The 27,563-nt window shown below is 44.9% G+C and overlaps 1 protein-coding gene across 3 annotated transcripts in view; it reads left to right on the forward strand.

Annotated features, from left to right (window-relative positions):
* Positions 1-27,563, forward strand: part of Nup214 (nucleoporin 214) — an 81,356-nt gene that overhangs the window by 12,126 nt on the left and 41,667 nt on the right. For all 3 annotated transcript variants that reach the window (XM_021185394.2, XM_021185404.2, XM_029471045.1), the window contains exons 8-21: positions 1,745-1,851; positions 2,667-2,733; positions 3,808-3,934; positions 4,844-5,005; positions 8,299-8,752; positions 10,163-10,338; positions 11,755-11,852; positions 15,373-15,459; positions 15,662-15,811; positions 17,440-17,598; positions 19,793-19,896; positions 22,805-22,987; positions 23,629-23,702; positions 23,803-23,886. In XM_021185394.2, coding sequence (XP_021041053.1) covers positions 1,745-1,851; positions 2,667-2,733; positions 3,808-3,934; positions 4,844-5,005; positions 8,299-8,752; positions 10,163-10,338; positions 11,755-11,852; positions 15,373-15,459; positions 15,662-15,811; positions 17,440-17,598; positions 19,793-19,896; positions 22,805-22,987; positions 23,629-23,702; positions 23,803-23,886 — 2,032 coding nt within the window. The remainder of the gene's footprint in view (positions 1-1,744; positions 1,852-2,666; positions 2,734-3,807; positions 3,935-4,843; positions 5,006-8,298; positions 8,753-10,162; positions 10,339-11,754; positions 11,853-15,372; positions 15,460-15,661; positions 15,812-17,439; positions 17,599-19,792; positions 19,897-22,804; positions 22,988-23,628; positions 23,703-23,802; positions 23,887-27,563) is intronic.

Here is a 27,563-nt window from a genome sequence, read left to right on the forward strand (position 1 = left end):
GGCACCTGAAAGCTCCTCCTCTGGGGAAGGTGCAGGTCACCCCTGCTAGAAGGGGCCTCAGGACCTGCGTCTCACTGCCGGTCTCCAGAAGAGAAGCTTATCTTGGAGCATGTTGAGGACATTCAGAAAGACAACAACTATGATACTTTGTTTAAACAGCTTTTTAAAACTTGTGATGGTGTTTATAACAAAAACAAAAATGGAGAGAGAAAAAACCCAAACCAAGCAAGCAAGCAAGCAAGCAAACAAACAAACAAAAACAGAGCAGAAAGACAACTGTGGAGTAGCAGAAGCCTGGCTGTGTGCTCCCTCAGGGTTGTGACGTAGGTGTTGGAGACAGCTGATGGTGCTGGAGCACTCTGGACCTGCTGCTAGGGAGCTCCTCAGTGTGATTGTGCAGCTCTAATAAAATAAGACAACAGAAGCAACCCTTTCTATTTCTGGCTTCTTTAGAAACCTCTGACATTTGTCAGCTGCTTGTTCTATAGAAGAGAGAAGTGGCTCTTGCTGTCCATGTTTCAGCTTTCTTCCTCTTTAAAGAGAGATCCTTTTGTGTCTGTTGGGTGATGATTATGTATATTTTTTAGTATATATATTGAAAAATGAAATCTCTAGGTCTTTTGTGTTGTTTTTGATGCTGAAGATTTAATCTGTGCCATAGACACACAAGGATTCTGTCACTGAGTTATGTTTTTAGCCCTTCCTTGGTTTTCTGAGGTAGGATCTTGCCCCAGGATATTTCAGTTTGTCCGTGAACTTAAAATTTAGTTTGCCTCTGCCTCCCAACTGCTGGGACTGTCTGCAGGTTCTGCTGTGCCCAGTTGATGTGCCCTTCCTTCTTTGACGAGCTTTATAGAAAGCATGTGTCTCAAGAAGGTTGTGCCAGTGTTCCTATTGACCACTGCCAGGGCTCCCTGCTCAGGCTTTAGTGTGTGTGTCCACATTTACACCGAGCCAGTATGTGAGGGGGTGTCTCAACGGTTTTCCTTTCCTTTCCTTTCCTTTCCTTTCCTTTCCTTTCCTTTCCTTTCCTTTCCTTTCCTTTCCTTTTCTTTCTTTCTTTCTTTCTTTCTTTCTTTCTTTCTTTCTTTCCGTCTTTCCGTCTGTCTGCCTGCCTGTCTGTCTGTCTGTCTGTCTTTTTGGAGACAGGATTATCTCATACTGAACTGGGAATCACTTTGTAGTGCAAGATGGCCTTAAATTTTCAACAATCCTGCTTCAGCCTCCCAGGTGCTAGGATTATAAGAATTATATAGGATTATAAGGCTGTTGTAGTAACTCTTGGGTGTCTGCTGAGGTTCAGTTTAAAATTACATTTATCGAGATGTCTTCTCTCATAATCTTAGTAAGTCTTTTTCAATGGGAGTAATATTCACAAAAGTACTGGCTAACTCCTGATGCTTCTGTGGTGGACCAAGAATGTTCAGTCAGTGAAGGATTCTTCACAGCCCCTCAGATAGGCTCTGAGGAAGGTGAGAAAACCATGTAACATACAGGCTGAGTGAGAGTCACCCCCTCTGTGTCCTAGAGCAGGACATGACAGAATACAGTTCCTATTCAGTTGGCTGGTGGTTGGGTTTCTGTTTCTTATGTTCCCCAGTGCACCTTCAGAGCTCATCCCTATGTGTGTGCACAGACTTGTGCATCCAGTTTCTGGTGACGCTTGAGCGATTTTTGCCTTGAGATTATGAGCTATGTAGAGGCCAAAGAAGCTGCACATATGATTCCCTTCTCTTGTTTATAGAAAAAAGAAGAAAAGCATCCAGAAATATTTGTGAACTTCATGGAGCCCTGCTACAGCAGCTGCACAGAGAGACAACATCATTACTACCTCAGCTACATCGAGGAGTGGTGAGCAGAGCCTTCCTGCTCTCACTGTCAGGCCACACACCTCAGTCACTGACTTAAGTGGGGACTTGTTCAGGAGAGGGAAGTGCAGGCTGAGAAGCCCTCAGTGTGATGAGTGGATGGGTAGTAATGTCCTTTGGCTAGGGAGGCAACTTCCCAACCCTCACTTGTTTGCACTCAATGTGTATTAGTCTTGAAAAGTCTAATACATGTGTCTCAATATTAGTCTGTACTCACTGTGTAGTCTAGGCTGGCCTTCAACTCATAGAAGTCTGCCTGCCTCTGCCTCCAGGGATGGGACTGCCACCACATCCAGTACCACAAAGTCCAATTTTCTCAACCACAGTGAGTGATTCCAATGAAAATACTGATTTCATTTATTTGTTTGCTTTGAAAAAGTCATCTGTAGCTCAGAGTACCCTTAAATTTACAGGCATCCTGCCTCAGCCTTCTGAGTGCTGGGATTACAGCCGTCAGCTGTCACACCTGGCTAACAGATACTGATACTTAACGAACCCATTTAAGGTTTCTCCGAGAGCAGCCTTTGGAAGTCCATGGAAGCCTCTCCCTTTTGAGCTGGGTTTCCCTGTGTGGGCCAGGGTTCTTGTTGCAAGCCCCAACCAGGTTCTGTGTGTCTCCCTAGTCTTTGCATGGGTAGTAGTGGGCAGGTTTACTAAGGTTTTTTTCAAACTAAAAAGTTCAGCACCACCTCTAGCACCTTCCATTCTCTTACCAGCCCAGTACCGGCACTGCAGACCCAGTCAGGTTCAGGCTATTGAGGAGCTTGAACGTAATGGGCTTTTGGTTTTGTTCTTAAGGGATTTAGTGCTGGCAGCATCTGCAGCTTCTACAGAAGTTAGCATCCTTGCTCGACAAAATGATCAGGTAAATTACTCCTTTTTTCTTACTTTGATGTTGAATGATGCTTTTTTTGAGAGAGGTAACTGGTTAAGACTAATGAGGGAGGGTTCCTTTCAATGAGCTTTTAGTGCAAATACTAAATGACAGCAATAACTTTCTCCCTTCCTTCCCCCTCCCTTCCTATATGGATGTTTTTACTCGGGGTTGGGGATTGACCCCAGAGCTTTGTGCACATATGCCAAGCACTTTATCAACCTTGAGCTACACTCCCAACCTTGGTATCTTTTCTTGTTACACTTGTCGCATCAACATAATGCCTTTTTGGCTGTTGTCTCTGTCTTTCTGTTTGTAATTCTCACACTGCCACTGTCTGCGTGCTGGCCTGCAATGGTTATCAGATCCTTTGGTTTTGTTTGCAGATTTATTTAAGAGTTAGGGTCAGCTTGGTTTGCAGCCCTGGGACTGCACCTTCCGTACTTGGCACAGCCATGTATGTTAGTGTCAGCTCTTCTGGGCCTCAACAGCTTCTGTTCTCTAGCTTCATTACTTGTCTCCTGTTCCCTTCTGACTCATGCTTCCCAGTAGGTCAAGATAGAAGGCTAGGCAGAATGAGTCTTAAGAATCAGGAATCATTTGTTGGATGGAATGGAGCCCAGCCACGAAAACAAGGAGCAAGAAGGGAGTTACTTGATAGATATAGAAGCTTCTTATGGGGTGTAAGCAGCTGGCCAGTGTGAGACATGAGGAAGAAAGGACCTAAGGTTGCCTTCTGTCTCAGCAAGTAGTGACACAGGCACCTGCAGAGTGTGGCTATTGAACCACCTTGTCATTGTCCTTAGGAACTGCCAGGTTATGGGAGGCACCTACAAGGCACGGATGGGTACACCAGGTGCTGATAAAGTAGACTCACTCAACCACTCACAGGCTGGGGCACTTGTGGCTTCTAGATGTTGTTGCAGGTGTCAGAGGCTCCTTCCTCATCAGCTCAGGAAGCTGAAGCAAGCGCACCATGTGTTCTTTGGTGATTGATTGAATGGTGCTGAGAAGAAGCAGTGTAAAACCCTAAGCCACACATGTTTCTGTCATGTCTCCCCCCAGACTAATTGGGAATCTTGGCTGCTGGAGGACTCTAGTCGAGCTGAACTGCCTGTGACAGACAAGAGTGATGACTCCTTGCCCATGGGTGTTGCCATAGATTATACCAATGAAGTGGAAGTCACCATCAGTGAGTGTTGCCTAGTGTGTGCTGTAGTAATAGCTGTGCTCTAATGGTTTGTACTTAGAAGCCATCAGCACATCTCTACCTACAGAGTAGTGGGAGGTGCGTCATGACAGTGCAAAACTACCCAAAGACGGGGACTCATTGCCGACACCGCAGTCAGACACACTCATGTGCACTGACTTGAGGATGGAACAGTTGAATTTCATGACATAGTTTCTGCCCATTCGGTGCCCTAGTGACCTCACAGGTGTCACTGTCAGCTGGCAGTGCACCCAAACCTAGGTTAAGGGAAGGATGAGGGAGTAGTGCTCTAAGCTCCTGTTTTCCACATGGGACCTGCACATGTTCTTTGAGTATGCCTTTCCCCTGTGGAGGCTAGCAGTATGACCACAGTGACAGATGCCATGAGGCGGCTGAAGAAGCTCCGCCTGCTTGAGCTTCACTCTGCAGAGCTGTCCTACTCAGACACCATTGACCTTGTCCCTTCCCTGGTTTGGTAGGCACATTTGGTCTGATGAGCTTGTATTCTTTTTCTCTTGTGTACTTACGATTCAACTGGGAATGAGTATAAAGTAGCTTAACTCTGTGTGTGTGTGTGTGTGTGTGTGTGTGTGTGTGTGTTAAAGAGCCATCTTGTCATTTCTGTACCAAACCCATCATTGCCTAGAGACTCCTAGCTTGTCAGGGTAGTGTTGAACCTGCCTCCGGAACAGAGGAGCTTGGGAGAGTCCAGGGCTTAAAGTGTCCAACAGGGCACAGCAGGATGTGGTGATCTGATAGTGATAAGAGCTCTTGATGCAGCTGCTGTTGCAAGAAGCACTTGAGTACCTCTCACGCAGGGCAGCCTGCCCTTCAGGTTGGACCCGGAAACTGATGAGGCTCTTTTATCAGCTCTGTTCTCTTTTTTTACAGATGAAGAAAAGACTCTTCCACCTGCTCCGGTTCTCCTGTTACTTTCAACAGATGGTGTGCTTTGTCCATTTTATATGATCAACCAAAATCCTGGGGTTAGGTCCCTAATCAAGACCTTGGAACTGATCTCAACAGAAGGAGAGCGACAGCCTAAGTCCTCAGGTGTGTGCCTCTGACTCCTTTGGCAACCCATGAGTATCTCTGGGGATGAAGGTGACTTAGATGTATGTAGTCGCCCACACACAGTCAGTTTACTGCAGGAAGGTCTTGCTGATCTTGTCCTGGAGCCTATGTGCACGCACATCTTTACCTCACTTAGTCCCCAGGCCCATTCTCCAACCCTTACTGCACATGTCAGAGAAAGGAAAGTCAGCCATGTTGATCCAAGCTCTGTTGTATGACCTGTTTTAAAGAACTGTTTAATCGTGGGAGTGAGTCAAGTAGATGATTGTTCACAGACAGTTTAAAATAACTGAAAAATGTTTATTGACAGCAAGGAAGTAGAAAGATGTGTCAAGAAGGGCCACTGTGTGTCATGTGTTGCTTCTCTAAAAAAGAGTCCACATACAGAAACACTGGAAGGGGGCTGTTAAACTCTAGTGGCTCTATCTGGCTAAGAGGAATATGGAGACTTTAGTGTTTAATTTCTATTTCATTATCTTTTGATTTGTTTTTCCCCCTCCTCTTTTAGAATATTGTCAGGTAATATCTGTATTGCAGAAAAGTTAGAAAATCCAAGAACAGGTTTCAATAGACCATCAAGAAATAACATAGTCTGTATTTTGGGACGGAATCTTGGTCCACACATAGAGATGCTAGTCTGTATTGTCTATTTTTCTTTCCTTTCCAGTATTGTATTATTTGTGAGAAGAAAATGTCAAACTTGTTAGAAGGTCCCTCCTGCCCCCATGTATTGGGATTTTGCTATTTTTCTCTTCTTTGTCTCTGTGAGAGTGTAACTGATGCTTTTCTTCTTCCGTGGATAAATGCCCACAGTGTCTCTAGTTCCACCTAAGCACTGCTGACCATTAGGGTGGGATATGGCTGGTTATGCTTGGTGATGCTTTCATGCTGCTCTGTAAGGCAGAGTGACTCATGCGTCATGGATGCTGGCATACGTTGCCAGAGCTATACTGAATTTCGGTTATGGGGGCTGGGGAAGGGGGTTTGTACCTTATGTTCTCTCCTGAGACTTTTCATGAGCACCTACACCCAGCTTCAGCCTGTAGTGAGCAGGGCTGCCCATCAGGCCGACACCGGTGGGTGGTTGTTTCTGAGCACTGTTCTGCATGAGGGACTATGACCCACCATTGAGTGCCTGAGCACAGCCATGGGTGGCGACTGTTAGCTTTTTCTAGAGACCCTTCTTTCTCCTTCCTTTTCATCTCATGCAGAGGTAACAGCTGTTCCCTGGTGAGTGAACATGGGAGATAGTCTGTCCTGGGACCTGCCCTGAATGGCTAAGGCAAAGTCAGCGCTTTGGAAGAAGACATTAGTGGTTCTCTCTGTTCCCATATAGCAGCTCCAAGACTGTGGTGTAGATTGGCCAGTAGAAGTAGGGTGAGGGTCTCCACATACTCCATTCTAATCGTCCTTGGAAGAGTGGCTACAATTTCTTTAGGATGTGGCCTCAGTTTTTCCTTCTGGTCTAATCCTAATGGGTGTGGTAGTGGTTTATGTCTACATGTTTCTTTGAAGTCTTTGTCTCTTGCTAGTTTGTTCCATAGCTATTGTGTAGAAGAGGTAGCTGAGGAACCTAGAGAGTAATAGCCTTAGGTATTCTTCTAGAAGTGACAGGATGTCAGAGGTGGTGATTTCACTCTTGTGTCCTCTCTAGGCTCTTGAAGATAATGATTTCCATCTCTCATGAACACCAACTGCCATCTTAGCCTAATAGCCAAGGCCAACTAATTTAAACTGGAAGTACACGTATTTTTTTAAAGTATTTATTTATGTAGTTGAATTGATATTAGGAAGTTGGGAAAGTAGAACAAATTCTAACCCTGCCTTTTTGGGGAGCTGTCTGCCCGTGTTTCTGCATGATCACCTTAAACTTAAATGTGGACATCATTGAAATGTTGATTTTGTTTATTTATATGTTTTGATACTGGTCCTGGCTGGCCTGGAACTTATGGACATCAGTCTGTCTGCCTTCTGAGTGATGGGAGCAAAGTTGTGCAATGCTGTGCCCAGCCTGAGATGTTGATTTTGAATTTAAGCTGTAAACTTTGTTTTATGTTCTTAGCTAATTTTCATGGTCTACAATAATTGACTTTTTTTTTTTTTTTTAAATAGATAGGGTTTCTCTGTGTTTCTCTTACTGTCCTGGAACTTACTTTGTAGACCAGGCTGGTCTTAAACTCACAGAGATCCGCCTGCTTCTGCCTTCCGAGTGCTGGGATTAAAGACATGCACCGCCACCGCCACTTGTTTCTGTTTTTTTGATGCAGTCTCACAGTGTAGTTTTGGCTGGCCTGGATCTCTCTGTAGCCCAGGATGGTCTTAATTCAAAAGATTTGCCTGCCTCTGCTAGGAGTATTAGAACATAAGGCATATGCTATCATGCTTGGCTAAGTTTACATGTCTTTGATTCAAGAGATTGGATTTTTTTTCCTGTGAATTAGGCTCTCCGCTTAAATTTGTTAGCCTTGTCTTTTAAGTATGACTGACTACTTTGGTTAAAACCTAGATCCTTTGCCTCAGTTATTTTATCACATCTAAGTATTTTTTTAGGAGGTCTTTGTCTGACTTCATCATTTTTGACATTTCTAAATAGATGAAGTGGTTGTACTCTCAGACTCAACTCTTTGAGAGAGCTGCATGGAAGGCTTTCATTTATAGGACCCTATCTTTAATTCATTTGGAATTGCTTTTAAGTAGTGTTTTGAGGCAGAGCCCTGAACAGTTATTTTCTGGTTAATGAAGTACTGCAGAATGAGGTTGAGGCCTCGCTCTTTAGAGTTTGCAGTATGCAGGCTCATTGGGCTTTCCATCCATCAAGTCCTATTAGCCTGGTGCCTTTCTTTCCCCACGTTGTCTGTCTTGAGAGTTTCACATGTGCTATCCTATGGAACCCCTGCCGTGGAAGGACCAACTCTACCCACTCTTTGTTTTCTTTCTTTCTTTCTTTCTTTCTTTCTTTCTTTCTTTCTTTCTTTCTTTCTTTTTTGGGGGTGGGGGGGTTCGAGACAGGGTTTCTCTGTGTAGTCCTAGAACTCACTTTGTAGACCAGGCTGGCCTCGAACTCAGAAATCCGCCTGCCTCTGCCTCCCAAGTGCTGGGATTAAAGGCGTGCGTCACCACCGCCCTGCTCTACTCTTTGTTTTCTTTACAGGCACCATTTGCAGCCCCTCTGCCCGCCCTCCCTCCCTTATGTCCTGTCATGTGGAGCCCCAGGGTTACAGTTTACATTTGTCCTTTACATTTGTACAGTTTCTCCTTGGTTCTCGTTACAGGAAGTTTTCCTGGTACTCCATCTTCCCCTCAAGCTCCACAAAACCTGGACGCTCCAGCAACAGCCTCTTCGCCTCTTCAACCTGTGTCCGCTGCTCCCACCTCCACCTTCCCTATGCCCTCTGCTGCAGGAAGCCCTTCTGTGTTCTCCTTTGGCCCTTCATCCTTCAAGTCTTCTGCTTCTGTCACCGGGGAGCCCCCACTGTACCCCACTGGCTCCGACAGCTCCAGAGCAGCACCAGGCTCTGGCACCTCCACTTTCTCTTTTGCTCCTCCTTCCAAAGGCTCCCTGGCCTCGACCCCTGCAGTGGCTCCTGTGGCCACATCTGCTGCTCCCTTCACTTTTGGTTTTAAGTCCACCTTGGAAAGCACACCTATGTCCAGTACCCCAAACACAGGGATGAAGCCTTCATTCCCTCCCTCGGCCTCTTCGGTGAAAGTCAACCTGAATGAGAAGTAAGTCACCTTGAAAGGCCGACTTTTTGGAAGACTGGGTCCAGTAGTGCATGGTGGTCACTGAGCTAGTCACTCGAGGGCAGTACTGAACAGTCTTTCTGAAGTAGCACTTAGCAGTGGGAAATGAGCCAGTAGGAAGGCTTGTTTCTGCTCTGCAGTGGAGTCCAGAGTGACTCTTAAAGGGCGCTTCTCTAACTGTTAGAAGTTCACACTAAGTGGTTGTCTCACTTTCTCGGCCTATAAAGATAGCAGGTGTTCCTTATTTTAAGAAGGAAGCTGCCCAGAGCATGCAGCCTGGGAAGGAAATGGGACTTTTGTAGTTTTTCCCTCCTCATAGCGACTCTTGACTATCAGCTGTTTTCTGTGTGGCCAACAAGGTGACTTGAGCAGTTAGAGATACATGAGGTCACTCTCCTGCTTGCCAGTCGGTCCCCTAAGGTTTCTTGTTGCGTTTCTTTACAATTCAAACCTTTTAGCATTGGATCTGGTTTCCTCCAGATCTAGTTCCAGTCACCCCGCTCATCCTTTATTTATTTACCTCTTGGTCTTTTTTCTGTTCTCCCACTAAACTGAGCATCGGGAGGGAGTGTTCCCCCGTATTGTACAGCCTTTTCCAGTTGCAGTGGGTGTCAGAACCTTCAGTTTGGGGGTCTGCTTGCCTCATTGCCAGGATGTCCTTCTGCAGCCACACTGTCATTGCTCAGATGAGATCCATGTGTGGCTACTTCACACAAGCCACTTCTTTTTTTTATTTTATTTTTTTTAAGATTTACTTATTTATTATATGTAAGTACACTGTAGCTGTCTTCAGACTTCCCAGAAGAGGGCATCAGATCTCATTACTAAGGATGGCTGTGAGCCACCATGTGCTTGCTGGGATTTGAACTCAGGACCGTCAGAGGAGCAGTCAGTACTCTTAACTGCTGAGCCATCTCTCCAGCCCCGAGCCACTTCTTGGTATTTCATTTTGTTGGGCTGCTTGTTCTTTAACTGAGCTTGTCTACATTGGTGGATCTGACTTGGCATTCTTACTAGATCATGGTGTCCCAGAGACAGTGACTTGCTTGCTTCCCTGGTGTTCTCACAGCTCAGAAACAATCATCTTCAAAACTCATTCTCATGCTTTGCTGCACCACCCCCTTAACACACACACGCACACGCACACGCACCCCCGTACACACGCACCCCCCATGTGACAGGGTAGAAAATAGATGCCTCCTGCACTGAGTGCTTCGGCTGTGCTGCAGTTGATGAGTAGGTGGTAGCTGTGCCCTCACAAGAGTAAGCAGCACGTGTGCTGGTCTGAAAGCAGAGATAGCTTGTCAGTTTTTCTTGGCTATCACTGCTCATGCCTGGTGGGAAAGAAGCCTCTAACAGAATGTTGTGACAGAACTGCATTTCCGTTTTTAGGTTCACCGCTATGGCCTCCTCTGCACCTGTTCATAGCTCCACGAGCACACCCTCCGTGTTGCCGTTCTCCTCCTCCCCGAAGCCAGCAGCTTCTGGAACACTCAGCCATCCTACGCCTCTCCCAGCATCATCCAGCTCCATGCCTTTGAAGTCTTCGGTCTCTCCCTCGCCAGCAGGTAATAATCTCAAGCACACACGCCCTTTTAGATGGGTGGGTTCAGCAAGTCCTTGCTAATGTCGTGAGGGGAGGTTTTTTTTGTTTTTGTTTTATGAGATAGGGTTTTTCTGTGTAGCCTTATCTGTCCTGGAACTCATTCTGTAGACCAGGCTGACCTCGAACTCAGAGATCCACCTGCCTCTGCCTCCTAGTGGATAAATGGTATGCACCACCACAACTACCACCTGGCTAAGTTTTTTGTTTGTTTGTGTGCTTGTATGCTTGAATATTTTAATGTGCTGTGGTTGTGGTGCTCACTTGGTGATTCACGGTGGGTTCAGATCTGCTAGCCTTTACTTAGAGATCATGGAAATTCAAAGAAAGTGTCTTGTGCCTAGGTGCTCGCCCTCACACACAGCTGGTTACTGAGCTGCCCTTCAGCATGGAGGACAGGAGCAGCCCTCAGGGAGACTTGGGCTTACTGCTCCCGACACTCTGGAGTGCAGTTTCCCATTAGCCACTCTGAACATGTGATGAAATGGGAATAGTTACAGACAAGATCCAAGGCTTCTGAAACACCAACCCTGCCTTCCTGTCACATGTCTTCCAACCTGGTTGCAAAAGTATAAATGCTGTGCTCGGTTGGCACCAAGGCGCAGTGCATCCTAATAGTTTACATTTTTGCTTATCTCTTTCTTCCTTTTTTGTAAAAATTTGAAAATATTTGAGAGTTAGTTGCAGACATTGGGAAACACTTGACCTCTAGCTAGATACATGGGTGCCTGTAACCTAAAAGCCAAGGGCATTACACTCAAGAGTCAACAGTCAACTCTAGAGTCCCTGACATATTTCTCCAGTGGTCTCACAGCTGGGTTGGTTTTTTTTTTTTCCCCTCCCTTTTTCTGTTCATCTCATTAGCATAGACAAGAAAATCCCCAGCTTAGTGGTTTCGGGACCATCCCTGTTAGGGTTGGATTATTTCCACATGATAGAATTCAGGTTGAAGATTTGACCACATGGGAGATGTTCTTCACCAAGCATGCTGTTCCTCAGGCCAACTGTAAAACTGTTTGAGTTTGGGCTTGTGAGGGCTTTTGCTGTCTTTCTTTTCCTATGTGTATGTGCATGTGTGTGAGTGCAGTTACTTGGGTAAATCAGAGGTGCCCGATCCCCTAGAATTGGAGTTATAGGCAGGAGCCTAAAGAGACCTTGTTCTTAAATCCTCCCTGCCTGAGCCTCCTGAGTGCTGGGAGTGTAGGTGTGCTTCACCAGGCCCAGTTTGGTCATCCTTCTTTAATACAGATGGTAAAAGTGGAGCCAGGGACAGTGTCAGATGGTAAAAGTGGAGCCAGGGACAGTGTCAGATGGTAAAAGTGGAGCCAGGGACAGTGTCCGCTGTAAGCCACTGACAGACACCATTGCTCCTTTGCTGTAGCTGGCCGCTCCACTCAGACTGCACCAAGTTCAGCGCCCTCCACAGGGCAGAAATCACCCAGGGTAAACCCTCCAGTGCCAAAGTCAGGTTCTTCTCAGGTAAGTTGAAATTTCCTTGATACACTTGCATGTTACTGACATGGCCTTGTGCTTTAGAATTCAGACATGGAGACAGTAATTATAACTATAGGAGACACTGAAGTCAACACGTACTCATAAAAGCAATTACCTGTTTACTTTCTTTCTCCAGACATGGTCTCACTATGTAGTCCTAGCTGACCTGGAATTTACTCTGTAGACAAGAAGGCTGGCCTTGAACTCGATCCTTTGCCTCCTGAGTGCTGGGATTAAAGGCATGTACTACCATGCCCAACCTTTATTCAGTTTTTTGTTTTTTTAATTTATTTATTGTATGTATGAGAGTACACTATCTTCACACACAGCAGAAGGCATCAGATCCTATTACAGATGGTTGTGAGCCGCCTCACAGGCCCTCTGAAAGAGCAGTCAGTGCTCTTAACCACTAAGCCATCTCTCCAACCCCCTCTACTTAGCTTTTTTAATTCAAAGTAATTTATTTAGAAAGAAGTTCATGGCCTAGAGAGATGGTTCAGAGGTCCTGAGTTCAATTCCCAGCAACCACATGGTGGCTCATAACCATCTATAATGAGATCTGACGCCCTCTTCTGACCATGGTGATAGAACATTGTATACATAATGAACAAATCTTAAAAAAAAAAAAAAAGAGTCTATGTGGTATGTGTACAACTCAGTTGTCATCAACTAGTATACCTTGGTAACCAGCAAATAATTTGACAAAGGAAGCATTACCAAGATCTCAGGGCTATTCCTTTTGAGCCCTGGCTTTAGGTCTTCATTCTTGCCAAGAATCATTCACTCTTTTGTTATCTAACAGTATGCAGATTAATTTAGCCAGTTTATTGATTTCTATCAGTAGATTGAATAATTTTAATTCAATGTAATTCAGTAGATTGCACATGTAGTTTTACTATGTTCCTGATGTCTATTTATCTCTGTTGCTGTCTGGAGTCGATGATTTATTGTGGGTACTGCTGAGCAGTTTCCAGCTAAAGCTATCCTGAGTAGCATTGCCCGGTCAGTGTGGTTGATGTCTTCTAGTGAATATATGTGCACCTTTCTTTGGGGTTTAAGCTTAGTCATTGGATGGCTGGACCACAGACTGCACATGTCCCTTAGCAAATTGTCACCCATGGTTGACACTTTCATCCTGTCCTCAGTTTTTCCAGGTTTGGTATTTTCATCTTACATTGTATTTGGGTTTTTTGTTTTGTTTTTGTTTTTATTTAACTCATTTTCCTAGTGATTAGCAAAATTGAGTTTCGTTTCATTTGAATTTTAGCCATCTGTGATTTTTTTTTTTTATATATATAGTCTCTTAATGTTCTTAACATTTTTCTGCTGGTTGGTATCCTAGTTTGATTTCTGTTGCTGTGATAAAACACTAATCGAAGTGCCAGGCTGTGGTGTCACACACCGTTAATACCAGCATTTATGAGGCAGAGTCAATTCCAGGACAGCCAGGGCTTCATAGAGAAATCCTGTCTCAAAAACCCAAAACAAGGGCTGGAGAGATGGCTCAGTGGTTAAGAGCACCAACTGTTCTTCTGAAAGTCTTGAGTTCAAATCCCAACAATCACATGTCGGCTCACAACCATCCGTAATGAGATCTTATGCCCTCTTCTGGTGCATCTGAAGACAGCTACAGTGTACTTAGATATAATAATAAATAAATCTAAAAAAACCCAAAACAAAAAACATACAAAAAAAATCTACAGATTTAGGGGAGGAAAGGGTTTATGGGTTTCCCATTCAAGGTCCATTATTGAGGAATCAAGGCAGGCTCACTTACTGTTCCACACAGCACCACCTCTGACCAGGGAACTAACTTCACAGACAAAGAAGTACAGTGGGACCATGGAGGATGCTGCTTGCTGGCTGGCTCTCAGCCTGGCTTGTCCTTAGCTTTCTTTCTTTCTTTTTTTTTTTTACCCTCTTACCCACTGAGCCATCTCACCAGCCCGTCCTTAGCTTTCTTATACGGTTCATACCACCCACCTATGGCTACTAGTGCCGTAGTAGACTGGACCCTCCTTCCCTAGACAATCCCCACAGACATATTCACAGGCCAGTTTGAACTATGTAGTTCTTCAGTTTAGGCTTTCCTCTCAGGTAACTCTTAGGCTCCATCCTGACGATTAAAGCGAACTGATGGTCTTAACTGATCTTTCATGTGTGTTGCATACAGTGGAATGACGATAGGGTTTTGTGCATGTTTAACATGCACTCTACCACTGATCTGTGCCATATGTAGTTCTTCAGAGAGACACAAACACACAAGAAAGCATATACAGAACACTCTCTTTGTATTACCTATTTATATAAGATCTTTATTTTAATATAACTGAATTTTTTTAAAATTTTTATTTTGCAGCCCTGGGATTGAACTAGATAGGGAACTACCTATCATTGAGCTATAATGCCAACCTAGTTCTTATGTGTTACAATAAGTGCTTTTCACATAATGCTTTTTAGAATTGCATTTATTAGTGTGTATGGTATGTGCACGTGAGTGTGATGAGGTCAGTGAAGCCTTGGGTGTCCCTCTCTGTCACTTGCTTCAGTGAGACAAAGTATTTCACTGATTCCTGGAACTAGGTAGGCAGCCAGTATGCTCCAGAGAGCCTCTTGTCTTTACCACCTAAGCTCTGGGCTCTGTGCACCCCTGGTCACACCCAGGGAAAGGCATTTGAACTCAGGTCCTCATGCTCACACAACAAGCATTCTTATTCACTGAGCCATCTCCCCAGTTTCTCATGACTTGTTTTAGGAATCATTACCAATTTCAAATTCAGGAAGATTTTCCTATGCTGTCTATAGCTTTGAGACTTACTTGTATTTAAGTCAGTAGCCATCACCTCATCTTGTTCTTGAGGCTTTAATGTTCTGTCAGTTTCCCACTTGAACATTCCAGGAGCAGGAGTCCTGCGTTTTCCTGTTGTACCTCCCATCCTGGGTCCTTCCATCCCAGCACACATGCGTGCTTTGTTAGTTTATAGCACAGTGCCCAGCTTATGGGCATCTGCTAGGTGGCTGCTGTTTGCTGACTGCTCATGCAGTCTAAAACCATGTCAGGGCCCATCAGACTTTCCCAGCCCTTGCCCAGCACTGACAGACCAGGGCTTTGCATACGCGCAGGAACAAAAGCCCCCCCCCCCCCCAGGTCCACTTGCTTCACTGACAGTACTATCTCTGAGGGAGAACTTTGTTGGCTGTTTTTGAGCTCCTCATTCTTCAGTTTTATCTGTTACTCTCCAATAGAAATGGTTAGTAGGTTTACTTCTTACTGTCTGTCTTGTCCCTGAAGAAGTTTCTTGAGTAAGGATGTCATAACTGGCTCATGGTTTTCACTGTGTAGAATGAATGCATCCTCTACAAATTGGAGACCCAGTGCACTCAGTTCAGAAGAGTGGTGACCCACAGTGCATGAGTGCTCCCTATGATGGCCCAATGGGGTTGCAGCTACAAACTAGAGATGACCGTGTAGAGCTCCTCCTGATGCCTTTGCCTTCCATTTCAGGCCAAGGCACTTCAGCCTCCTGTCACAGAGAAACAGAGGCCTCAGTGGAAAGATTCAGACCCCGTGCTGGCTGGGATTGGAGAGGAGGTGAGTTTGTGGCATGAGCATTATTCTTATAATAGCTCTGTCAGTGAGACTGGAGGGGTCTTAAGATCAGCTACCTGGACTGCCATTCCTCTAACATTAGGTCCTGGCCTGGACCCTGTTTAGGTTTGCCCTGAAAATGTAGAAGCAGTGCCCTTTCTGCTGCCGTTCAGAACAAGCTTTCTCTCTGTTTATGGTCTCACAGATTGCACACTTCCAGAAAGAACTAGAGGAGTTAAAGGCCCGGACCGCCAAAGCCTGCTTCCAGGTTGGCACCTCAGAAGAGATGAAGATGCTGCGGACAGAGTCAGATGACTTGCACACCTTTCTTTTTGAGATTAGAGAGACCACAGAGGTTTGTATCAGTGGGAACCTTTCCTGAGTAAAAGGAGGCTTTTAGAAACTGCTGTTAGCCGGAACATTGATAATGAGCCCTTATATTTTCTGAGGACCCTCAGCTCGGCTGCAGTGTTTCTCCCGCAAAAGCCTGAATTCAGACTATCAGAACTGATGCTTACCAGAGCTTGTCTAGCTGTCTGTTTCCATTTCCCCCTCTGTAAAAGGGATCACCTACCATCTTTACCTCTTTAGCACATAAAAGGCACTCCATAAACGTTGGTGATAGGTTTTTTTTTAAGAGTTTCCTTTATGGTATTGGGGTAAGATAATGATATTTTGGAGCATGTACATACAAAATGTCAAGTGTTTATTTCTGAGAGTGTTATTTACTGTTCTCTGCTTACTGAGTACTTTTATCAGGCCAGGCTCTGTGTTTTACCAAGGTCAACTCATGAGTTCTCACAGATTTCTGCCGGGGGAAGTTGTGACCCTCTCCATTTTGTACCTTAGGAAGACAAGTGAGCCAGGTGTAGTGGCGCACGCCTTTAATCCTAGCACTTGGGAGGCAGAGGCAGGTGGATTTCTGAGTTTGAGGCCAGCCTGGTCTAAGGAGTGAGTTCCAGGACAGCCAAGGCTATACAGAGAAACCCTTTCTGGAAAAAAACAAAAAGAAAAAGAAAAAGAAAGGCAAATGAGTTTTTAAAAGGATTTGGCAGACATATTGTCATGTGTCTCCAGTCTTCTGGTCTAAACAACAGGCTTAGAACGAGAAAGTCCCTCGTGGATTGTGAGTTCTGTCTCTGCTCTTATTTTCTACATTGTCAATCTTCAGAAGTTAAGGTTTTAAAAACAGGAGAAAGGGTAATTAAAAACAGGAAAACTGGCCAGGCATGGTGGCGCACACCTTTAATCTTAGCACTCGGGAGGCAGAGGCAGGCGGATTTCTGAGTTCGAGGTCAGCCTGATCTACACAGTGTGTTCCAGGCCAGCCAGGCCCATGTACTGAGACCCTGTCTTAAAAATAATTTTTAAAGCTGGGCACACACCTTTAATCCCAGCACTTGGGAGGCAGAGGCAGGNGGATTTCTGAGTTNNAGGCCAGCCTGGTCTACAGAGTGAGTTCCAGGACAGCCAGGGCTACACAGAGAAACCCTGTCTCGAAAAACAAAAAACAAACAAACAAACAAAAATTAATAAATGATAGAACATGTTTATACAACCCCCAACACAAAACAAAACAAAGTAAAACAAAAGCTGAAACTATAGGAAAGCAGTTTTGAGCATGGGACAAAGAAAGTTTTAAACTGGGCTGGTGAGATGGCTCAGTGGATAAGAGCACCCGACTGCTCTTCCAAAGGTCCGAAGTTCAAATCCCAGCAACCACATGGTGGCTCACATCCACCTGTAATGAGATCTGATGCCCTTTTCTGGTGTGTCTGAAGACAGCTACAGTGTACTTACATATAATAAATAAATAAATGTTTTAAAAAAAAAAAAAAAGAAAGTTTTAAACTGACTGAGATCTTCACCATTTAAATAGTTGGCATTTATCCGACTGGGTCCACATAGAGGGTTTCTTGTTGTTGTGTGTTTGTGCTGTGGCTGTACAGCAGTTGCATTGTTCCCTCTCTGGGCCTCTTCCAGTCTCTTCATGGAGACATAAGCACTCTGAAGACGACCTTGCTGGAGGGCTTTGCTGGGGTCGAAGAGGCCAGAGAACAGCACGGAAGAAATCATGACTCTGCCTATCTCCACCTGCTTTATAAAAGACCACTGGATCCCAAGAGCGAGGCCCAGCTCCAGGTAGGCGGGAGAAGCCTGTCTGTCAAGAAGCGTTCAGAAGCAGTGAGCTTGCGTCCATGGATGTGGTTTTGAGTGGGTATGAGTGCTGTCTCCTCAGGAAATTGCTGATTTTCTGCTAACCGCTGGCTGTGCTTTTCCATAAATTTACTTGCAGCAAAGAAACTGGTACACTTTTTTAAAATATAATTTAAAATTTTTACTTTAAAGATTTCTTTTAAGTCTTGACTTTGATAAAGTCCTTTGTTAAAATAGGTATTCATAAATCAAATGAAATAATAATAAAAAAATCATAATATCACTGTGGCACCCTTCCCGGTGGTCTGTAGGTATTTTTAGACATTATTTCCCTCTGCGGAAGCAGCTGGAAACACTGTGTTAGCACATGCCTCACACTCAGGAGATAGAGAAGGAGACTGCTGAGTTGAGGCCAACCTGGGCTTTCCTAAATGAAGACAAATACAAGAACAGCATGCAGACCGCAGCTGCTCTCCAGTGAGAGCTCTTGGTTCCTCAGAGAGATGGTGCATCCTGAGCTAAGAAGGTCTGGCCTGAGCTCATGCTGGCTGGGGATAGTGCCGTCAGAGCCTCTGACTGGAGCTCTGTCACCTGCTGTGCTGTAGCACTTACATTTCTCTTTAGCTACTTGGCTTTTGTTTGCCTCTGTGTGCACGGCTCATCATGGAGTCCAGAGGGGTGCGTAGGCATCCCTGCTTCTCCTCACTTCAGACATGGTCTGTGGGTTTGGTGAGGGCCTCTGTACAGAGGACTTAGGCCTTAGGCCTCTGTTCCTGGTTTTCTATCCCATGCCCAGGAGACCTCCCAGCACCTGGAGGGTGAGAGAATGGCTCTTACAGAGGTGATCTCTTGGGATCACTGACTGCTCTTTCTCCTCTGTGGGTGTTTCTTGGCAGGGCTTTTCTCAGACTGCAGCCCCCCCACACAAAGCCCTTTGCCTCTGTTCCAGTTGCCTGGCCTAGAGGAAAGCATTGAGCTTCCACACTGAGAAAAGAGTAATTGTCGTCTTGACCATGCTAAATAGGTAATTGCAGGAAATAGAATTAGCCACTTACCACATACAAAGCAGGGGTGGTGCTGCAGTGCAGACTGCGGCTCATAACTAACAGAGCCTGCGCCATGCCCTTAGCCCCTGTGCTACAATCAGGAAGGTGGATGTACAATTTTCATGTGGGGTATATTGCCATGGGACCACAGATGACAAAGTGGAAGCGACTGCAAAATGTTGCAGCAGGCCTTTGAAGAAGGTGCTGCTCCACCCAGTTGGCACGTGTTCGGAAGAAAGGGCATCAGCTGGTGCAGGCCTGAGGTCATGGCTGAGGTGGGTGAAAGAAAGCTTTCTATGGTCATTAAATGCCTTTGAGGCGCTGCCTCCCTGGATTCAGCTTGGCTCTTTCTAAATGACACTTTCTGTTTTATGGTTGAGAGAGAGCACTTTTCTCAGAATGTGTGAAATACATTTCCCCACAGTCAGATAGATGAGTGCCGGGTGTGAAGAGCCTCCTGGGCTGTTCGCAGTGCCTGTATACTTAGTTGATTAAATAATTAGCTCCATTTTTAATTTTTGAGTGAAAACTTGTATAGCCATGAAGGTTAGCTGTGCCCCCAGCTGAAAGAGTGTTATTACAGGCTTAGCAGCCTGTTGGAGTTTTAGAAGTGGTGAGTTAGCTTCCAGTATGGATAGCATTGTGTATTTTTGAATAGTGCTCCTCAAATGGTGAGGAGGCCTGTATGTTCTGTGCTATGAATATCTAGGGTCAGAGTTATTCCCAGCACCAATTGTTGAATCAGCTTGTCTACTTGACAGTTCATTTCATAATGGGGGAGGAGAACTAAATGGGTGCACTGTGAATGAGCATAGTGGGCCGCTCCTGCAAGTCCCACCCTTCCCAGGGGCAGCAGGGGAGAGGAAGTGGGTGCGTCTGTTCCTCTCGTCCTCTCACCCTGTCTCTGCTCCATCTCTGTTATACTTCTGCAGAAATGGAATTTCCGTTTTTCATTTTATTAAATGGCTTTTATTTAATGGATATATTAAAACCTAGTGTTTTCTTTGTTCATACAGTTCTCAATATAGAAATATTTCAAGATTATTTTTGAATACTTTAATGCATCTTCCCCCCAGCTACCCAGCTAGCTACCAGAACAATGAATCGTTTGCCTTTTAATTTTTCTCTTGTAGGAAATTCGCCGCCTTCACCAGTACGTGAAATTTGCTGTCCAGGATGTGAATGACGTCCTAGACTTAGAGTGGGATCGGCATCTGGAGCAGAAGAAGAGACAGAGGTGAGGGAGAGGACATGTTGTAGGAGCACGAGTAAAAATCTCACAGTCACCTTTCCTCCTGCTTAGCCATTTCACCTTTACATGTGTCGTTTACAAACCCTGAGTGGTGGCCTTTGTAATTTATATAAATGAGTTTGCATCATATCTTATGCATGGAATTTTAAAATGATAACTTGAATTTTAACTGGGTGTAATCCAAGCGCTTGGGAAGCAGAGGCAGGTGAATCTTTGAGTTCAAGGCCAGCCTGGGCTATACGGAGAAACCATGTCTCGAAAAACAAACAAAAGAGTATGCATTTTGTAAGGGTTAAGAGTAGCTCAAGGATAAGGCAGTTGACTTCTGTGTGTCTATACCACATGTTCAATGTCTAGCATCACAGAAAAGCCCAAACATCAAGAAGGTATATGTTACACTTTGTTGCCACAGATAACATGTTCTTGAGGAATCACATTGAATGATTTTTATCTTGTATCAAACGTATAAAATAATTGAAAAGCATTTCAGATGTTTTCAGTGGGAAGGTACAGGTGTTGGAGAGAGGAAGCAGATCTGTGGGGATTCACAGAATCACCACACAGCTTCACCCTGCTGCCAGGGTGTGTGACAGTCCCACTGTCTCCAAGACACACTGCCAACTGTGTGCAGGCTTCAGTTATCCTGTGAGCCTGCTGCATTGCTGAGCTGCACGCCCTTATCAAACATGCCTAGGCCAGCGAGTTCCCAGTTAGTCATAACCTGGCTGCAGTGTCTAAGTCCATTATGCATATCTTGTACATAACTGTTCTACAGGATAATTTATATGTTATGTGTCTGTGGTGTACATTGTAATATTTTGTGAAATGTAAGATTATTTCAATATTATGTGAAATGAAATATGGATGATAAAACCAACCACCCAAGTGTCATGCCAAGGAAAGACATCAAATAAACCTAGAACAATGGAAAAAAAGAGAATTCCCCATGGGATTGGATAGGATGGCTCAATGGTTAATTGTGCTGGCTGATCTTCCAGAGGACCTGAGTTCAATCACCCACATTGGGTACCGCACAGCTGCTTGTAACTCCAGCTTCAAGGAATCTGACCATCTTCTTTGCACAAGCTCTGTGTGTTCATAGTGCTCATACACTCTGACACTCTAAGTAAACAAACCTTAGAAAACAGAGACCAGTCCTCTTGTACACTTGTTAGTTTTCCAAGTTGTCCTTTTGAGAAAATATTTTTCTCCCCCCGCCCCCACACACACACACTTTGTTTGTTTGTTTGATTAGCTTTTTGAGAAATGCTCTCACCATTTATTGTCCCAAAGGCCTTGGATGCTTGGCATTCCTCCTGCCTCAGTCTCCCAAGGGCTGGGAATGTAAGCATGAGCATGAGGGGAAAATGTAATTAATGTGGCTGTTTAAAGTGATGCTGAAGACAGGCGAGCTTGCAGCTGCCTGTCGTGGTCTGGTTTGTGCTTGTGCTTTGTAGAAGGAATAGAATGCTGTGTGATGAGAAGAGGAAGTACTCAAGAAAACCGAGAGAGTGCTAGCTCTCATCCATGTTGCTTTGCCTAGAAGTAGGCTTTCTGAAACTGCACATGCTACCAGAAACGAGCTTTCTTTACTGTTACCGCCCCAGCCATTTCCTTGCTCCACGGCACTGATCAGATCCCTTTCCACAGAGCTCAAGTTCACTCACTTGGCTGCCTTGTTCTTCTCAGTGGGTCCGAGAAAAGGAAATAAAACTGAAAGTTTCTGTTGAACATCAGCAGTTTTCATTCTGATCGTTCTGTGCTGAGAGACTGATGCCTAGACAGGCAGCAGCAGACAAACTATGTGGCTTGTACTTGTTTTGAACTACCCATTTTTGGTTGTTTGGTTTTTTTGTTGTTTTTTTTTTTTTTTCAATTTTTTATTAGATAATTTCTTCATTTACATTTCAAATGCTATCCCCCCAAAAAAAATCCCCTATACCCTCCCCCTGCCCTGCTCCCCTACCCACCCACTCCCACTTCTTGGCCCTGGCGTTCCGCTGTACTGGGGCATATAAAGTTTGCAAGACCAAGGGGCCTCTCTTCCCAATGATGGCCGACTAGGCCATCTTCTGCTATATATGCAGCTAGAGACATGAGCTCTGGGGGTACTGGTTAGTTCATATTGTTGTTCCACCTATAGGGTTGCAGACCCCTTCAGCTCCTTGGATACTTTCTCTAGCTCTTCCATTGGGGGCCCTGTGTTCCATCCTATGGATGACTGTGAGCATCCACTTCTGTATTTGCCAGGTGCTGGCATAGCCTCACAGAAAACAGCTATATCAGGGTCCTTTCAGCAAAATATTGCTGGCGTATGCAAGTGTCTGCATTTGATGGGATGGATCCCCGGGCCCATTTTTGTTTTATTTGTATATTTTTCTCAAGCTAAAAGACATTTTTGTCAATGCTCAAAGGTTTATAATGACAAACAAAAGAATCTCTGACTTTAGACCTGCCACCCAGCAGCAACCATTGAACTGTTTCATTCTTAAGGAAAACCTCTCCGTTCTCTGCCAGCACCTTGTCTCAGTCAGCAGTCAGTGACTGGGATGGGACCCACACACTTCCAGCCTGCCTTATTGAGTGTAACTTGCATACAGAAAAGCCCAAGTCACAAGTGAGCACAGGAGGGTTTGCCCTGTTGTTGGCTCCTGTCTTCCTCCTACTGCGTCCTTCCCAATGCTCCAATATTGTGCAGTCTGTACTATGGCCTGCTATAGACCCTCTTAGTCTCGCTCGTTCTCAGGTGATTCTCACGCCTCTCTTACTTCCTAGTATCTCTTGATGTTTCAGCTTCTCTGTTTTATTAATTTCCCTGTTAGAATTGCAGCTTCGTATGGGGTGGGGTAGAAGGGAGCCACTTGTGTCTAATTCTTTCCCTTGTTGCCACTAGGCGCCTAATTGTGCCAGAACGAGAGACACTTTTCAACACGCTAGCCAACAACCGGGAGATTATCAACCAGCAGAGGAAGAGGCTGAATCACCTGGTGGACAGTCTGCAGCAGCTCCGTCTCTATAACCACACGGCCCCGTGGAGCCTGCCCTCAGCGCTCTCAACTCAGAACAACAGTCATAGGTATGCAGGAGATGGCTGGTGGGCAGGGAGCACGTGAGCATGTGAGGTGGCCTTAGAGTGACTCAGGCAGTCCTGTGCCTCTCAGCATGTTGTCCTGGTCAGGTTCCTCACCCCCTCTCACCTCCAGTTCTTTGACTCAAGTAGGGGTGACAGTGGCTGCCTTCCAGGTGTGTGTAGGCCTGTGTCTGTAAGGCATGGAGTGTGGTGTCTGATGATGAAGTGGGTGCTCAGGCCATAGCAGTCTGCATAGTAACACTGAAGCGGCTGAACCGACAGGAGCTAACATGACTTACATTTGCTAACTTCCCTCAGAAGCCCAGATTTGCCATTCAGCTTTAGAGTGGACATGTGCAGATCTTTGCAGTTAGCCAGTTTACCCGGAACTTAACCCTGATGGTGTCATGGTTCTGCTTTCAGCAAGTGTGGGCTTTAGTGGTTCTTTTTGCTAAGGCACCAGTATTAGGCTTAGGGCAGGAGTGTGTGGCGTTGAAGTCGTTGGCTTTCCTTTCATGTGCTGATAGGTAGCTTGTTTCTATAGTGAATGGTCTCTGCTCTCTTGGGCTTAGATATTAAGAAGAGTGTATACCACATAGCTTCAGCCTTCTTGTGGTTGGTTTGGATATAACACTGCCCTGTTTCAGTTTTGACAGTGACCTTGAATGCCTGCTAAAAACTACCATTGAATCTCACACCAAGCCTTCTCCCAGAGTGCCAGGTGAGTGCTACCCCGCAACCTCCCAGCATAGTTTGTGATCTAACCTGGCTCGTCAAAACTAAAGCCTGAAACATTTGTGGGTTGGTGAATTGTTTTGTAGGTAAATTGTCCCCGGCGAAACAGGCCCAACTGAGGAACTTCTTGGCCAAAAGGAAGACCCCACCAGTGAGGTCTACTGCTCCAGGTAGGGAACTAGACCTGGGGTTTCCAGCACTGGCTGTGCAGTGCTAGCACACACTGGAGGTGGATAAGTTGCACAGATCCCCAGAGTCTGCTAGAGTCTGAGCATGGGAAGAAGCAGGTCGTGTATTTTGGATGACACAGCTCAAGGTGAATCTTTGCACTTTGACATCATGCAGTCCCCAGGTCACATGGTGATGGTTAAGAGTGGCATGGGATGGACTGAGCTGGAGTTAAGACTCAAGCCTTATTATGAGTTTTTACCAACATTACATTGGAGAAAAGTCTTCTTACAAAGGAAACTAGAGGTTAGGCAGCTAATACTTGCTAAGGGACTGGGATGTAAATGGCCCAGTGAATAAAGGCGTATGTTGTCAAGTCTGAAGATCGGAGTTCAGTCCCTAGGACACACACAGTGAAAGGAGAGAGATGACTCATCTTTTGACCTCTACTTGTACGTTGTGGCATATGCACACGCATACACACCACAGTAAATAAATATACTAATATAGCTTTAAAAACTTACTGAAAAACTACAATATTAGAGATGAAAGGTCTTTTAAATTTTTATCTAAAATTCCTTAATTTTTTTTTTTTTTAATCAGTGCTAGGGATGAAACCCAGAACCTAGCACATGCCAAGGGGTGTCTACCTATACCACTAAGCTACATCTTATTCCTTGCATATAGCCCAGGATAGCCTGGAGTTCACGATGGAACTGTGTGTAGCTGTGTGTTTAATTTTCCAAAGCCAGGCTACATTTTGCCATTGCCCTGGTGATTTTTTGCACTGCGTCTGACCTCCAGCACAGTGGTGCAGTTGTAAAGGGTTTTGTTTGCCAATCTCTGCCTTTTAGTCCTTTCCTCTTGGAGCTGCTTCCTAAGTCTTCTGCCTACAGAGGATTTTGCCAGATACTTTTCCATGGCCACCTCTGCTCAAGCCACCACTTTTTTGGGAAAGGGAAACATAAGCACACAAGTATAGTGATGGGTATGCTGAGCCATGGCTGCCTTATGACAGTCAGACATGTCAGTGTTCTCCTGTATCACTTCCTTGAGACACGGCCTCTGAACTGGAGCTCACAGTGCCATTGATCCCCATGTCTCTGCCTCCTTCTCATGATAGGCACAGGGCCGCACACGAGCGCCTGCTTTTCACATGGGTGTCTGGGCATTTTAGTTCAGGCCTCGTGTTTGCACAGCATGGACTGCTGGCCACTGAGCCATCTCCCTGGCTCCATTAGGCCACCATTTCTGTTGCAGCTTCTCACATTCCAAGGCTTTGCCAAACTGTTGTACTGTCAGACCTTCCAGGTCTGTGATACTATCTTAGGTTTTTTTGTTGCTGTGTAAAAACACATGATGGAAATCAACTTGGAAGGGAAAGAGTTTATTTCATCTTATAGCTTGTGGTCTGTCATCCGGGGAATTCAGGTCAGAAATCAAGATAGGCCTCTGGAGGCAGGACCGGATGCAGAGACCATGGAGGATTGTTGCTCCTGACTTGCTCCTCATGTCTTGCTTAGGCTGGCTGCTATATAGCACCCAGGATCGACAGCTGGTGGGTGGCTGTGCCCACAGTCAGCTGGGCCCTCTCACATCAATCATTGATCAAGAAGATATTCCCACAGGCTTGCCTATAGGCCAAGCCTATGGAGGCATTTTCTCAGTTGTGGTTCTCTCTTCCAATATAATTCTAGCTTACGTCAAGTTGACAGAAAACAACAACAAAAACCCACCCAACCAGGACAATCAGCAGTACCTGTTATCTGCCACTAACACTACCATAATCAGACTTCTCTTCTACAGTAAACCTTTCCTGTTGTTTAAATTCATTGAACATCTGCCTGATGATGACTTTGGGACACATCCTTGTATTAGAAAACCATTGCAGTTACCCAATCTTGTTAATCTCCATTTATTGCTGGGGGTGACCTAAAACATCCTTACTTACACATCCTTAGTTCACATATCTGACTGTATCTTTCTGATGGAGTTCTTAGATGTGAGGTGTGATTGCCTGTCTTGTGCTAGGTAGTGATAAGAGTAGCAAGGTCTGACCACTCAGAGTTTGAATGAAGAGAACGTAAACATTACATTGAAGCTACACATTACACTTGTTCAATGACAGCACACATGCTAGAGAGGATAGCTCGGGGCGTGGACACTTGTTTTGTTTTGTTTTGTTTTGTCTTGTTTTGTTTTGTCTTGTTTTGTTTTGTTTTGTTTTGTCTTGTTTTGTTTTGTTTTGTTTTGTTTTGGAGATAGGGTCTCCTGTAGTCCAGGCTGGCTTTAAAGTCTGTGTAATGGAAGATGGCAGTAAACTTAGGATTCTCTTTCTCCACCACCTAAATGCTAGGATTCCAGGCATTACCTCCGCTCACAGGGTATATATAACAATTATTTTAATGTTTTAAATTGTAACATGGCTACAAAAAAGTATACAAATCAAAAACATGTAACCTCTACTGAAGTTAAAAAACAAAGCACCTCTCTTTAGAAAACCCTCTCCTGGAGCTAGAGAGAGAACTCAGTTAGAATGATTGCTCAGTGAACATGCAGTCCTGAGTTCACATCCCCAGCAGCCACATAAAACGTTTTTGCCTTTGCCTTTAATCTCAGAGTCAGGCTGATGCCTAGATGCCTCTGACTCTCCAGCCTTAGCCAAAATAGCACATTCTGATTGAGTGAAAGGCTATCTCTAAATAATAAGAAAGTGATAGAGGAAGTATCCTATTCCAGCCTTGACATGTGTATGCATGGATGCACACACATACACACACATACGCAAGAAATCTCTCTTGTATCCCTCACATTCCCTCTTAAAATAATATGTTACATGGGAAGATGTTGAAGTTATATCTTTGCTGGCATTTTTAAAAATTTATTTTATTTACGTCTGTTAATTTGAGAAAAGAAACCTATAAGAATATAGCCACTGAGCCTGTGAGATGGCCATGCCTTAGCTTGAGCTTGACTTAGGATCTTTTTGCTTATCAGGAAGATTGTACTCTTGTAGCCTTTCTGTCTTCAAATTCAAGGCAGTGTAAAGTTCAAAATCTAACACAAGATACTCAATAGTCTCTTATAAAAAAGGCTTTGTGTTGGGTGATTTTTGCCCAGCTATAGGTTACTTGCGAGCTGCCTAGCATATTTAAGGTAGACCAGGCTGAGCTGTGGTGTTTAGCAGCCTCTACATATTTTGTGCCCCTCTGACTGGCTTCTTCCACTTCCAGTGGGCTTTTGCAGCATGACTCTGCTATAGCCAAAGGAGCATCTGTCTCAGTTTTCCACAGCTACATCACTTCTCCCTCCCACTCAGGACCGTTGTTGTTAAGATGGTTTTGGTATTAAGGTCATGCTGACGCTGCACTTAAGACCAAGCCCATACCAACCCTTTTCCCTTGTTTTTCCTAAGCTGTTTTTTTAGTGAGAGGACAGGGTAATAGGGCTACAACAAACCACCACAGGTTTAGTGGCTCATAGTAGATAAGCACTGAGTTCAGCACTGTGTGGCTCAGCTATGTCCTGTGCCGAGTGAGGCTAGACTCAAGGTGTTGCCTAAGCTGCTCGGTGGGAGCTGTGGTGAAGATTTACTGAAGGAGGTACTGAAGGAGGTCCCTTGGAGTTGGAGGGTAAGGTTCTCGTCCCCTCTGGTGGCATTCCTTGTCCCTCATCTTTA

The sequence above is a fragment of the Mus caroli genome, chromosome 2 (genome assembly GCF_900094665.2).
Source record: "Mus caroli chromosome 2, CAROLI_EIJ_v1.1, whole genome shotgun sequence".
NCBI classification, from domain to species: domain Eukaryota; kingdom Metazoa; phylum Chordata; class Mammalia; order Rodentia; family Muridae; genus Mus; species Mus caroli.